General features: G+C 36.5%; 1 protein-coding gene across 1 annotated transcript; it reads right to left on the bottom strand.

Moving 5' to 3' along the window:
• Positions 1 to 322: 322 nt before the first annotated feature.
• On the bottom strand, positions 323 to 15885 carry LOC124540114 (probable ATP-dependent RNA helicase DDX27). The gene is made up of 15 exons (XM_047117544.1): positions 15677 to 15885; positions 15290 to 15376; positions 14601 to 14739; positions 13840 to 13940; positions 12931 to 13126; positions 12240 to 12388; positions 10491 to 10574; positions 9315 to 9442; positions 8399 to 8596; positions 6150 to 6294; positions 4465 to 4647; positions 3747 to 3927; positions 2382 to 2585; positions 1692 to 1837; positions 323 to 657 (listed from the first exon to the last, which is right to left on the bottom strand). The coding sequence occupies exons 1-15, from the start codon at positions 15767 to 15769 to the stop codon at positions 340 to 342; spliced, it is 2352 nt and encodes a 783-aa protein (XP_046973500.1). The 5' UTR covers positions 15770 to 15885; the 3' UTR covers positions 323 to 339.
• Between the last annotated feature and the right edge of the window lie 83 nt (positions 15886 to 15968).

Raw genomic sequence — 15968 nt, 5'->3', positions numbered from 1 at the left:
CAAAAATAATACTTGCAGTGGCCCTTTCATAATTTTTCAACATTTTAATCCATAAATATTATATTTGCATGTTCCCTATTCTAAATGATAAAACCTGACATTTTTAATGGTTATTATTACAAATACATAGAAAGTTCGGTCTTTGATACCACACATTCAAGTGTATATAGAAAAAAAAACTAATACTACTAAATGTTTCTATTATAATTAAATCAAAACTAGTATAATTAACAACTGTTGTGCTGTGATTTATTGTATGTCTGAGGTATTTTTCTTAAAACATTCGATTTATGAAAACAAAACAAAAAAATAAAATCACAAATAAATCTTCAAAAAACTTTATTTATTTTTCTTACGAGCACCTTGTTTTGGTCCCTGCGGTTTACCAAACGTTTTACCTTTGGGTTTACCTTTCACGGGCTTCCCTTTACCATTCTGCAGGGGTTTACCTTTCTGGACTCTATTCGCATCATAACGTAGACGTTTAGTTGAGGCTTTAGATGTATCTGTGAATTCACTAGCGAAGTTGGTTTGCTTCTTTCGTTTTTTGGACTGTTTGTTCTTACTTGGAGCTGGTCTGTCGTCATCGTCTTCCATTGTACGTATCCTTCGCAATTTCTTCTTGCGTTTGACCATTCTTGATTGTAATAACGCTACCTGTAAATATATGTTTCATATTTAGACCCGAGTATTATTCGAGTGATATTTGATTTAGCATCATTATATTATTTTAAAGTAAAACAGTAACTCTGTAGATTACACTGGCAAGCAATCCTGGCGCCAGAGTAAGGATCATTTTGAACAATTGCATTTTTTACTGGTATTATTATAGAGAATATATTTTTTATTGATTATTTATTATTAATGTTAACTTGTGTTCGTAACCTAATCTATGATCTATATGTATTAAAGTACATTTACATAGATCATAGATGACCGATGATACCATATAGGGTATAGATATCCTAAGAAAGAAATATCACGAAACTACACACTTTACTGTACAGCTAATAATATCATAAATGCAAAAGCAACTATCTATCTGTTTGTTCCTTTTTCCATCCAAATCACTGAAGCGAATTTGATGAAATTTGATATAAAACCAGCTTGAACACCAAGGATATTAAAAAAATAAATATTGTACATTGATTACTTTGTTATTCCTAACACCACCCCTAAAATGTGATCGAAGCCCCTGGTCACAATAGACTATTTGACAATGCGAAAAATACATCGTGAATTATTGTAATCATTATATATTATGAGTTTAAAAATGGTTATTCACGAACGAAAGTTGAAAGTAATACGTAATTTATTCAAAAATCCATAAATAAATATGCAAATTTTCAAAAATTAGTCACGTGACACAAAACGCTCCTGATCGGCCGGGCTTATGATGAAGTCACTTTCTTGTAAACCTTGCTTTTCTACTATATGTACCACAGATTTAAATACAACAAAGTGACGTCACTGACCCCATTGCAGCGCCATATTGTCCAAGTAGCGTTTTTGCGCGCTATTTAAATATGGAATTTTTAATATGATATTTTTCGGCAAATATATACTAGAAATAAAAAACACAACTTTTACTGGGTTTCTTAACTTCTACTTAATAATATAAAATGGATTTTAAAAACCAGTCAAATAGCCTATTTTTACATATTACGAGCAAGACAGACGTATGTATGTACCTTTTCCATTTCCCTCCTGACTCTCTCTTCGGCCGTGTCCTTGGGGGCATGTTTTGTTACCTTCTTCTTCCTTTTCTTATTAATATCTTCGTCGGAATCGTCATCGTTCTTACGTTTCTTGCCTTTGCCTTTTTGTAATTGTCCAGCTAAAAAAAAAATAATGAAATAAGTTTATGAATCAAATATATGTCTACTTTATTAAGGTAACATAGATCTAAGTTAACAATATTGCGCAAAGCCGCAGACGATAAATGGTTCATTATTTAAAACAAAATACACTCAATTTTAATCATGATATGTCAATTTATTGATAAATTTGTTCGAGACATGTTTTTGGTGCGACATATGAATTCCTAGTAAATATATATAATACAACTACAAACAATAACAGCCTGTAAATTTCCCACTGCCGAAGGCCTCCTCTCCCTTTGAGGAGGAGGTTGCTGTTCCAATGCGGGTTGATGGAATACACATGTGGCAGAATTTTGATGAAATTAGACACATGCAGGTTTCCTCACGATATTTTTCTTCACTACCGAACACGAAATGAATTATAAACACAAATTAAGCACACATATATGTGGTGCTAGCCTGGGTTTGAACCCGGAATCATCAGTTAAGATGCACGCGTTCTAACCACTAAGCCAATTTAGCTCTAACTAATATCTAGTTAAATTAAAAATCGCTAACCTTTGCCAGGATGCAGTGTCAAAGCGAGCCTCTCTTTCTCCTCTCGTTTCTGCTTAGGAGTCTGGAACCAATCGTGCTGCCGCTGCGTTTCAAACTTCGGACCAACTGGAGTTTCTTCCTTCTTGATGGAGCCTTCCAATTTAGCCGTTTGTTTCTCCATCTTCTTGAGTTGCTTCTCTGCGTATTCCTCGTCCAAGATAGTAGCTGTAATAAGGTTATAGGTTCAAGTAATATTTGAATAATGTTCGCATATCTGTATTTTAAAATGGTGCTTAATTTCCACACTCTTATTATTATTTGAAACATTTAATATGTACAATTATTATGAACAAGGAAAATTTTATAATATGTAAGAATCTCCGAAAAAAATATTTTCCAGATAAGCTGCAGTTCTAAATTAGGCCAATTTCAAAGTTGGTAATAATTTAAATTAAAAAAATATTTTATTTACTCGTTTGGAGGGTACTCCCCGTTAACATTCTAATGTAAAACAGCAATAATTTCTATTACATTATTTAGATTCATAAGACGATATAGGATAGATAAATGTTGACAGAAGCGAGTGAAGAGTAGTGTTATAAGAAGAGAGAGAGACAAAGAGAGAGAGAGAGAGCGAGAGAGAGAGATATGCGTTGACATAAGTGATTTAAGAGTGGTGTTACACGAAGGGAGATATTGGTATAAGCGAATGGAGAAAGATCTGTTTGTGAAAGTAAGTGAACAGGAGTGTAACAAGGGAGATATGGGTTGGAGTAAGCGAGTGGAGAGAGATCTGATGGTGAAAGTGAGTTAACGGGAGTGTTACAGGGGAGATACGGGTTGGCGTAAGCGAGTGGAGAGAGATCTGATGGTGAAAGTGAGTGAACGGGAGTGTTACAGGAGAGATACGTGTTGGCGTAAGCGAGTGGAGAGAGATCTGATGGTGAAAGTGAGTGAACCGGAGTGTTACAGGGGAGATACGGGTTGGCGTAAGCGAGTGGAGAGAGATCTGTTGGTGAAAGTGAGTGAACAGGAGTGTAACAAGGGAGATACGGGTTGGCGTAAGCGAGTGGAGAGAGATCTGATGGTGAAAGCGAGTGAACAGGAGTGTTACAGGGGAGATACGGGTTGGCGTAAGCGAGTGGAGAGAGATCTGATGGTGAAAGTGAGTGAACAGGAGTGTAACAAGGGAGATATGGGTTGGCGTAAGCGAGTGGAGAGAGATCTGATGGTGAAAGTGAGTGAACAGGAGTGTAACAAGGGAGATATGGGTTGGAGTAAGCAAGGGTGAGAGACAAGAAGGGAGATATTGGTATAAGCAAGTGAAGAGAGATCTGATGGTGAAAGTGAGTGAACGGGAGTGTTACAGGGTGAGAGGCGGCTCACCGATCTCGGTCTCGAGGCGCTCGAGCTTGAGGCGGTACTTGGCGACGATGTCGGGCGGCACCTGGCGGCTCTTGACGGGGCGGCGCGCGCGGCGCACGATGGCCTTGACCAGCGCGCGCTCCGCCTCGCCCGCCAGCGACACCGACACGCCCGCGCGCCCCGCGCGCGCCGTGCGCCCCACCTGCCCGCACACACACACACACACACGTCACTTAGCGCTTGCCGACTGTAGCCCCCACACACACACACACGCGACACTTAGCGCTTGCCGACTGTATTCAGATGACTCAGACAGACAGTGGTAGTCTAATACGGCAACACACACACACACACACGTCACTTAACGCTTGCCGACTGGAGTGAGATGACTCGGTAGTCTAATACGGCATCGAAATTGCTTTGGACGGTGATAGACCCATAATTTAACTGTGCCCCCCATTAGAAGTTTTTATGCCCAATTAAAGAATAACTTTATCGAATCCTTCAAGTCGTTTGGATCTCGAGTTGAAATGGGATATCTTTATTTTAATAATATATGTCAAATAAAAACAAATCTATAATCGATTTCGAAAAAAAATATATATGGTTTTATTTAAAAGTATCAAATAGTACTTCAAGGATTGGTTGGACAAATTTGTTGGACATATTGTTGGTGCTATATATTGACTGGAAAATTGAGATCACTAAAGACAAATAAAGTGTATTTATTTCGACTTACTCTGTGTATATAGTGCTCCAGAGTAGCGGGCAGCGTGAAATTGAGCACCGTCTTGACGCCCGGTATATCGAGCCCTCGGGCGGCGACGTCGGTGGCAACTAGCACATCCACCAACTCATCCTTGAAGCGCTTCAGCGAATCCAAGCGCTGAGGCTGGTTGAGAGCTCCGTGTAATTCAGCCACCTAGCGAAATATTATGTTTCAATAATAAAAATTATATTACAATTCAAACCATTCAGTTAAAAATATATTAACTATCTAAAATAGTACTAAATTATATGTACAAATATCAAAGGATTTCTAAGATAGATCCACGTAATCCTCATGCTTTACCTACAAAGTATGTTTTGATGACATTCGTTGTAGATAGAGGGGCCCCAAAAATATAAGGACGCCATCAAGCCAACATCAAGCCTCTTCATTGTCTATATCCCTTTAGAAACTGGTATTGCTGTCCCATACACATTGTAAAAAATACTTTGGTAATGAAGGCATATTGTTCAATACAAGATTACACAGACGATATAAAAAGCGTGGAAATAAGAGTTGTTGACTTCCTGGCAGGATATTTTACATACATATAATTGTGATAAACTAACAGGACAACAATTTTGAATGTTGAAAAAGAATAACTGCTGAGTTCCTGCCGGTTCGCTATTTAAATATATTGTCAAATCTTCGCCTCCTAACGTCTAACAAGCTAACACCCCAAAGTTTTTTAAATGTTGAAAAAGAGTAACTACTGAGTTTCTGCCGGTTCTTCTCGGTAGAACCTACTTTCCGAACCGGTGGTAGCTTCACTTAAATATTAAATGACGATTCAAAGTGCTTGTAAAAGCCCACTTGAATAAAGTATATTTTGAATTGAGTGTGAGTCGAGATGGCCCAGTGGTTAGAACGCGTGCATCTTAACCGATGATTGCGGGTTCGAACCTAGGCAGGCACCACTGATTCATGTGCTTAATTTATCTTTACAATTCATCTCGTGCTCAGCGGTGAAGGAAAACATCGCGAGGAAACCTGCATGTGACATTTCATAGAAATTCTGCCACATGTGTATTCCACCACATAGGAACAGTAACCTTCTCCTCAAAAGGGAGATAAGGCCTTTAGCCCAGCAGTGGGAATTTACAGGCTGTTGTTGTTGTTGTTGTATGTTTACTGGGAATTCATAAACATTGTCGCGCCAAAAACATGTCTCGAACAAATTTATCAATAAATTGACATATCATCGTTAAAATTGAGTGTATTTTGTTTCAAGTAATGAACCAGTTACCTGCGGTTTCCCACAACGTTATTAACTTAGATCTATGTTACCTTAATAAAGTAGACATATATTTGCTTTATAAACTTATTTCATTAATTTTTGATTTATAGTGAGGCGTCGTCCGGTGGGGGGGGAGGGGTTTTGATTTATAGTGAGGAGTCGTCCGGTGGGGGGGAGGGGTTTTGATTTATAGTGAGGCGTCGTCCGGTGGGGGGAGGTGGGTTACCTTGACGCCGAGCAGGCCGAGCGCGACGTGCAAGCGGTGCGCCTGCGGTGGGGGGGAGGGGTTTTGATTTATAGTTAGGCGTCGTCCGGTGGGGGGGGGGGTTTGATTTATAGTGAGGCGTCGTCTGGTGGGGGGGGGTTTGATTTATAGTGAGGCGTCGTCCGGGGGGGGGGGCGGAGGGGGGGGGGTTACCTTGACGCCGAGCAGGCCGAGCGCGACGTGCAAGCGGTGCGCCTGCTTCTTCGTCTGCACGAAGATGACGGCGCGGTCGCGGAACGTCCGGCACACCAGCGCCGCCAGGATAGCCTCACGGTCCGACTCGCGCTCCTTGCGGATCCTGGCAAATAACATATATTAATTAGGGTTGTAGCGCTGAGGTGGCCCAGTGGTTAGAACGCGTGCATCTTAACCGATGATTGCGGGTTCAAACCCAGGCAAGCACCACTATATATATGTGCTTAATTGTGTTTATAATTCATCTCGTGCTCGCCGGTGAAGGAAAACATCGTGAGGAAACCTGCATGTGTCTAATTTCATCGAAATTCTGTCACATGTGCATTCCACCAACCCGCATTGGAACAGGGTGGTGGAATATGTTCCAATCTCTCTCCTTAATGGAAGAGGAGGCCTTATCTCAGCAGTGGGAAATTTACAGGCTGTTACTTTACTTTTTCTTTACTTTAGGGTTGATGAGGATTCCTGGCACCCAACTTTAGAAAATCAAATTTTTGTTAATGCATTCTTGAAGCGTTTTGTATGTAGTTGATTGTAGTGAGAAAATGTTTGTTTGTAGTTTGACCAAAAAACCAATTTGGGTCACCCAAGAATGGCCATCCCCCGGATTTCAAAAAAATCAATTTTAACAGTTGATTTGTATAGGAAATCGTTAGTAGTTGATTGTAGTGAACGAATTTTCGTTTGTTTACATTCGTTACAATTCCTTTACTACAATCCTCAACGAGTATCTTTGAGTCGTTTTTGACGTTTGTAGTAGTCGTCTAATCTTTGTTGGGTGCCAGGTCCACATTGGTGGATTCCTCCTCCGCATCCTCATAATGCAAAAGTTCCGCAATAATTTGGGTTCCGCAATCGATGGCGCATCCTCATAAATAAAAATCAAAAATCCTCTACCGCTATCGCTTCGTCAAAATTTAAGAGCAATTTATGAGGAATCTGGAGCTGTAGTAGACACATCTTTTTTTTTGTTTGTGTTGTGTCATTGAACTCCTTCATAACTACTGGACCGATATTGATGATTCTTGGTCTTGGGTGGTTAAAGAATAGTTTAATTATTTTTAGTGTATGTATGTTATGTACATTTCCACCAACTCGCATTGGAACAGCGTGGTGGAATATGTTCCGAACCTTCTCCTCAAAGGGAGAGGAGGCCTTTAGCCCAGCAGTCGGAATTTACAGGCTGTTGTTGTTATGTTATGTACAAAGAGGACAAGGACTTTTCGATCGGGTCCGCTAGTATTTATAATTTCCTATCTTCCTAATCCGCTTTCTCTACCCCTTACTCATTCTCATCCTGTTTCTGGAAGAATATCCTCATCCTCAACGCATCCTCTAAATTTGCTCGTGACAATTCCTCTTCCTCATAATTACTTCCACAACAACCCTAATATTAATATTAACTCAATCAATTACATGAGGCATGAGAAAAAATCAGTGATTTCACGTTTTAAAAATGTACTTATATAAATTTAAACTATTAGTTAATTTATCACAGAGATTGTCTAAATGGACATAGGGGGGTTATATAACAGCGATAAGGCGACCTGTGCACGTCTATAACCCGCTTTATATCTTGAGCGTTATTCAAAATATATATAATCATTAAAAAAAAGGATCCATGACATTGATTTTCCAAATGGGTATTGGTAAATGGGTATATTTCCAAAGAGTACTATGTATACCGAACAATTCTGTTATAATAATTACTTAAAATTATTAGTCTCACATTTTTTTTTAAATCCATTAGTTTTCTATGTTGTCTTGGGTCTGGGTGTTTGTGGTACCGTCGTTACTTCTGATTTTCCATAACACAAGTGCTTTAGCTACTTACATTGGGATCAGAGTAATGTATGTGATGTTATCCAATATTTATCTATTTATATATTCATACAACAACAACGACAGCCTGTAAATTCCCACTGCTGGGCTAAAGGCCTCCTCTCCCTTTGAGAAGAAGGTTGCTGTTCCAATGCGGGTTGGTGGAATGCACATGTGCCATCATTTCTATGAAATTTGTGACATGCAGGTTTCCTCACGATGTTTTCCTTCACCGCTGAGCACGAGATAAATTATAAAAGACAAATTAAGCACATGAATCAGCGGTGCTTGCCTGGGTTTGAACCCGCAATCATCGATTAAGATGCACACGTTCTAACCACTGGGCCATCTCGACACGTTTATACATTCATAAATAATATAAATACCTGACAAACTCCTGTCTCAAATTGAAAGCAACATCCTTATTTGAGTCCAAAAACAATTTGACCGGTTTGTTGAGTGACACCGCTGCCAAATCCTTCACCTCCTCGCTCATGGTGGCAGAGAACAGCATGGTCTGTCGCTTCGGTGAACACTGACGGATGATTTCCTTCATCTGCTCTGCAAAGTACTCGTCGAGCATTCTGAAAGTTAATTAATTCAAAATCAAAAATCAAAATCAAAATGTACAGTCAGAGAATGTACAGTCAAAGTAAGAAAATCTTTGTCTGTTTTCAAATTCATTCCTTTATAAATACAATTTTTTAGTTTTATTTTTCAAAATCAAAATAAACTTTATTCAAGTAGGCTTTTATAAGCACTTTTGAATCGTCATTTTATAATTAAGTGAAGCTACAAATTACATATCAAAGTAATGAAGTAAAGACATAAATGGTTCTGGTAAATTTTTAGCTGTTACATGGAGCTATCTCCACAATGATTTCCTTAATTTCCTTCTGTGTGGTAATCCCCACTTATTTTTATTTTTGGGGGGCATTTTTAAGGAAAAAAAATTAAAATATATTGGCATAATATCATTATCCGTCTCGCATTTTTAAATTTGGAACGATAATGTTTTTTTAAGTATTGGCAAATATCCAGTGTTTAATCGTTAATATAAATCATGAGATAAAATATTTTTTACTTATTTTTTTAAATAAATATTTGAAGTAGAATTTTTGACAAATTTTGAAAAAGCTAAAAAAGCTGATAACTCAAAAATGGTTCACTTTTGCAACATGCATATGGGGGTTAAAACTATTGCAATTACTTAGCTATACCTATCACCTCCTAACGGGAATAAATCGAATTAGCAATATTTCTGTGTAATATATTTCATGGTAAGCATATGATCATAGTCACCTGTCAGCCTCGTCAAGCACTAGGACCTCGATGGAATGCAGTCCAAAGGACGGCGTGTTCCGGATATGGTCAATAAGACGCCCCGGTGTTGCTATTACAATATCCGGGTTGCGCCTTAGAACGCTTTCCTGTTGGAAAAATACAAAACTATACTATATACTCAGTATTTTTGTGTTCCGGTCTGAAGGGTGAGTGAGCCAGTGTAACTACAGGCACACGGGACATAACATCTTAGTTCCCAAGGTTGGTGGCACATTCACGATGTAAGGAATAGTTAATATTTCTTACAGCGTCATTGTCTATGGGCGATGGTGACCACTTACCACCAGGTGGCCCATATGCTCGTCCGCCAACCTATACCATAAAAAAAAACTTTCTAAGAAATATTGAAGATCAAACATGTACAGTCGGGGTAGAAAAAGGTTCGTCACCTTAAGATCTATTTTCGTGTGCTCAGTATGAGCGATAATCTGCTTTACCGATCGAGAATGACATATTGCGTCGCAATGATTTGATGTTTAGATTCAAAAGGTACTAAGAGCTTAAGACTTGATAAAGGAATGAATTTGAAAACCGACAAAAATTATCGTACTCTGACTTTACATTCCCTGCGATTAAATAATAGCTCCAAAAAATTGAAACGTCTTCAAAATTGGAAACAGCTAGTGAACTAAAAGTAAGTAATATATATTGTTGGAATGAAAAAGCAACATCAGCGTCACGTCACACAAATTCCTTTTTAAAAAAAAGGCGGGAGTTTTGGCGGCTGACACATTGAATCGCCATTATGATTATTACTGGGTAGTGTGATTATTTGTGTTGTAGATTAAATGTTTTTCTTATGTGATTAATTGTTATTGTAAATTAAAGATCTTACTACTGGATCTAAAAATATCTATGCACTACTAGACTGATTTGAATGATACTTACACTGTACCCTAAGTTGAAGTGTATCTAACTTAGATTAAAAATGACCATCTCAATACGAGTTTTAGTTTTTCAGAAATTCGAAAACATACACTTACGAAATTAAGCACTCGTGTTGAGAAGCCTAATACATCATTTTCAAATATAATTAAATTTTAACACAAAATTCAATTATATGTTTACATTATTAAGACGAATTTAATTAAAAACAAACGTAAGATTATTAGCTATTATTAAAGTAAGTCTTACCTGATATTTGACATCCAACCCTCCGACAGACAACCCAATAGTCACCGTTGTGTTCTGGGAAAGCTGACGAGTGACTGTGTGTACCTGGATTCAGAAATATTATTAATTGTAATATACTAATACTAGCTTTTGCCCGCGACTTCGTTCGCGTGGACTTCAGGTTCGTCCCGTCTAGTCTAGTAATCACTTAAAATCGCTTCGTAAATAAGCCATTATTTCTCGTACAAAGTAAAGGATAAAAAATGGTTATTCTGGATTATTCCTAAGAGATAAACATATACCATCACGGACTTTTTAGTAGACCTTTTTAAGTTGTACAATACTGTAGTACATTGTTTTGATCTATCTTGTAGGATTCAGTCAGCGTTTGCAATGTAAGCGCAAAAAATGTGTTTTTTTACGACCTCACATTAGAAAGATCAAAAATTGTAGCCTATGTGTTATTCTGATGTATAAGCTATATTGTGGTAAAGTTTCATTCAAATCCATTCAGTAGTTTTTACGTGAAAGAGTAACAAACATCCATACATACAAACTTTCGCCTTTATAATAGTAGTAGGATTATATGTGAAAGGATGGATGATTATTTGTTTGATCTCACATCAGAGCAGCTTAACAGATTGAAATAAAACTAGTTATAACGTATGTCTACCTGTGACCACGAACGCTGTAAAGTGCTCGAAACGTCGGGATGTCAAAAATAATTAATATACGCGATTCAAATCCGTTATAACTAGTTTTATTTCAATGTGTAGTAATCGCGAAAATTTAAGACAACATTAGCTTAACAGATTTTTACTTGGTGGTAGGGCTTCGTGCAAGCCCGTCTGGGTAGGTACCACCCACTCATCAATTATTTTACGTTCAAATAACAGTACTCAGTATTGTTGTGTTCTGGTTTGAAGGTTGAGTGAGCCAGTAACTACAGGCACAAGGGACATAGCATCTTAGTTCTCAATAATATTTCTTACAGCGTTGTTAATTGTCTATGGGTGATGGTGACCACTTACCATCAGGTTGCCCATATGCTCGTCAGATTATAGTCTGAAATATCACAGTGGTAACTTCTTATCTTGGAATAATAAACCTAAGACTCCCCTCCTCCCACTCTTCTTTAACGCAAAAGCAGCGACTAATAGTAGGCAGCACTGTCGTCTGTCATATATGAAGTCCCTAGTGGTTATCAAGATATTTATATAAGCTAAGGTATCATTATCGCTGTCCCTATTTATCCTTAGATCTTTAAAATAACGCAACGGATTTTGATGCGGTTTCTTTTAATAGATAGAATCATTCGAGAGGAACATTTTTGTATATAATACAAGAACATAGTAAAGAAACACTGACAATTTTAGAAGTTTCTAATGTGATGTCGTAAGTAAACAAATGAGTCGAGATGGCCCAGTGGTTAGAACGCGTGCATCTTAACCGATGATTGCGGGTTCAAACTCAGGCAAGCACCGCTGATTCATGTGCTTAATTTGTCTTTATAATTCATCTCGTGCTCATTGGTGAAGGAAAACATCGTGAGGAAACCTGCATGTGACAAATTTCTTAGAAATTCTGCCACATGTGTATTCCACCAACCCGCATTGGAACAGCGTGGTGGAATATGTTCCAAACCTCCTCAAAGGGAGAGGAGGCCTTTAGCCCAGCAGTGGGAATTTACAGGCTGTTGTTGTTTGTTAAGTAAAAAAATCCTGTAGTATATTTAGTATTAGTATTGCACCCGTGCGTCCAAAGTCTTACTTGCGCTCCGAGCTCACGCGTGGGCACCAGCACGAGGACTCGCGTGACGCGCTCCGACACCGCCTTGTACAACAGTCGCTCCAGGATTGGCAGCATGTACGCCGCCGTCTTGCCCGTGCCGGTGGCTGCGCACGCGCATATGTCCTTGCCTGGCGACAAATACATGCCATTTAACCCAAATTCACCATAGACAATAATAATTTGAAAAATAATAACTCATTTAATTCAAATCTCAGTGTTATAACGATTACAATAATTTTGTGATTATAACTATAATATTCAATTGTTAATTCTCCTAAAATATATATACATTGGCTATTTGACACTGCGAACAATAAAGTGTTTTTTATTTTAAAAATGGTTACTTATTAACGAAAGTAGAAAATAATAATTAATATAAATCCAAATCCATAAATAAAAATGAATTCTTTAAACGTATGCCACATGACGCAAAACATTCCTGATTGGTCGGGCTTATGATTACGTCACTTATTCGTTAATCTCGTTTGCCTACTGTATGTGGATTATATGTGCAGAGATTACCACAGATTATATATACACAGGCAAGTGACGTCATTGACCCCATTCTAGCGCTATATTGTCAAAGTACCGTTTTTACAGTCAGTCATTCCAAAGAAGACTCTTTTGACAATACTGACTTATTTTATTTTTATAGTGATGTAAGACATACCTAATAAAGCAATGGGTATTGTAGCAGCCTGTATAGGTGTGGGGTGAACGTAGTTGAGGGTCCCAATAGCTTTAAGCAATGGACGAGAGAGGTTCATCATGTAAAAGGATGCCTGCTCGTCGTACGCTGGAGGTTCTTCGAAGAAATCTTCATCACATTCAATTCTGGTACCTTCTTTCTCTTCATCTTCTAGTTCCTACACAAAAAACATATTAGCTGTAGAACTATATTATTTTTAAAGCAACAAGTAAGGGGCCATATTAATAATACTAGCTGTGCGACATTTTATGTTCAGTTAGTTATTTTAGTTTTACTCCCTACTATGTCAGTTATCTGCCAGTGAAATTCCCCTAAAAATCGGCCAAGCCGTTCCAGAGATTAGCCGGAACAAACAGATAGACAAAAATTTGCAAAAAATGTTATTTGGTATATTTACCGTGTATAGATAAATGCATTGAGTAAAAAGGGCTATTTGAGTATTACAAACAGACATTCCAATTTAATTATATGTATAGAAAAAAAAGGCTTAACAAATGAAATTATTTCTAAGCTTCTCATTTTTTTAAATCTCAATCAAATAATTTTTTTTTAATGGAAACCGTATGATTTATATATTTATTTAACTACCCAGTCACATTCGTAGTCACTGCCATTGACTAGTCGGGGACTATCCGGCAAAGACTGTGGATTAACTGACTTCTTTTTTAATCTCTTAATATATAATAAATTTTCTGATTGGTTAATTAGCTAATTAAGTTACAATCAGCACATCTCTAATACCAATATTCTATTTATAATATTTACATTCATAATAATTATCTCATACACATAAATATACATATAATTTCAATTTAGAAATAGTAGTCTTAAAAATAAAATAAAGTAGCAATGAATATGAGTACATCATACCTGTTTCTGTTTTTGTTTCTTAGTCAATTTCTTCTCCTTCGTTTTGATAGCATCTTTCTTCAGTTCATCATCAGATATTTCTAATTCATCCACGTCAACATCTATAACAAGTATTAACAATTTACTGAATTGATAATTGCATCAATAAATTAAAAAAAGTATTTATATATTAATTATATAAAACATGAACTATATAAGATTTTTCTCGTAAACAAGACATTCGTAGATAATGTCGAAATATCGAGCTCCACCGAATAAAAATAAAAAACATGGTAAATATCCCGAAATTAATACCTTTAGAAAAATGAATTAGATTATAAAATGCCATTGTATCCTGACAGCTCATATCAACTTAAGATATAAGTGTCATCCATACTCAACACATTATTTAAGAGCATCATGCCCAATGACTCAGTTTCCTGATATGATTATTTTAATAATAATAGTTTTTAATTAAATGTTTAGTGCTGTGTGCATATCCATCTAGGTAGATACCTCCCCTTGTTACATATCCAACTGTCAATCAATACAGCAAAACTAAGTACTAACTTAGTTTTGCTGTGTTGTAATTGGAAAGGTGAGTGAGCGAGTATAACTACAGGCAAAAGTAACGTAACATCTCGTCCCAATATTTATGGTGCATTGCCAGTGTAAGGAATGGTTGATATTCTTAATAGCACCTATGGCCTATCCACTTACCATTATATGGATGATTTACATGTCTACAAACATTATGCAGTAAATATATATATATATCTTACCTTTTGCTTCGGCCTCTGAATCAGTGTCCACGTCAACATTGCCTCTTACTTTGGCTTCTGCTCTTTTCAGTTCTATCTTTTGGTCTAGTGTTCTCTTAACATTCCTTCTCACATACTTTTGTAAATCATCCCATGGATCCTAAAGTATAAAACGTAAATTTAATTATAAAAATATTAATGAACTTTATTAAACTAGTACCAGTTCTTACTAGTAACTTAATAGCTTTTTCCTAACTTGTTATAGATAAAGCTCTTTATATATATAATTCTATTCTGAGGAATGTTATAGATTCACTTAATAAATATGTGTGAAATAAAAATATTAATCTGGTTTCCAAATTCATCAAATCAATCAAAATGTCTTATTAATTCTTTATTAAAATTGTAATTTTATTAATTACAGAATTCCTTGTTTTAGCAAATTCTTCGTAATCCCCTTGAATTGTCCATAAGAGTCAATGTAAAATATACCACTACATTGCAAACATTTTTTGCAAACAACCTCATTATAATAAATTTTCAAGTGTCAAGAAAAATTATAAATACCTCTTAATAACTAATGTTGTCAATTCAAAACCTTTATATAAAGTTCCCATCAACATATATACCCACTTTTACGTATTTAACTGCATATATCGAGGTTGCACTGTATTATTACTCCTATGTGGTAAAATAATATTTGTAAGTACCTTGTTGTATTCTTCTACTGAAGAGACGAACTTAAATTGTGGGTCGAAATCTGCTTTCCTTTTCACCTTTTGTTTTGTGGGTTGATACTAAAAATAGAAGCATGATTGTTATAAAATGTAGTATAGGTGTGAGAAATATATAATATAGGTGTGAGGTTTGAAGCGTATAAAATATTTTGTAGAAACATGTGTGAATTTGTTATGAACTCGTTTATAGGAAACTTATGCATACGAATAGATGTGAATTTATCGCAATATCTGTGTTTCGTTTTGTTTGTACTGGAATAAAAGCATTGAGTGCATGTTGAATAAATGAAAAGTTATCATTTTTATCTATAGTTCATACAATAACAGAAGCACAAGTCGATTAGAATGAGAATTACTCACTTCTTCCTCAACATCAGATTCTTCTGAGAAATCTTCAACTTCTTCATCATCGTTGATAGTTTTGATAAGGCCTGGATAACCTTCTACTTCCATTTTGTAAGTGTATATAAACTCTTCATTAATTAACTAAATAATTCATAAACAAAATACACTCATTTTAGTACGGCGTTTGAGGTTAGGTTATCTTTCAAAAACACATGTTTACAATATGGGATACAGATTACAGATTACAATGAATTTCGAGTATTGTGTATATATCATGCACAATACAATTAGTTAGTGCAAAATCAAA

Source organism: Vanessa cardui, chromosome 24 (assembly GCF_905220365.1).
Source record: "Vanessa cardui chromosome 24, ilVanCard2.1, whole genome shotgun sequence".
In the NCBI taxonomy this organism is placed as follows: Eukaryota; Metazoa; Arthropoda; class Insecta; order Lepidoptera; family Nymphalidae; genus Vanessa; species Vanessa cardui.
This window is presented reverse-complemented; position numbering and strand designations above follow the sequence as displayed.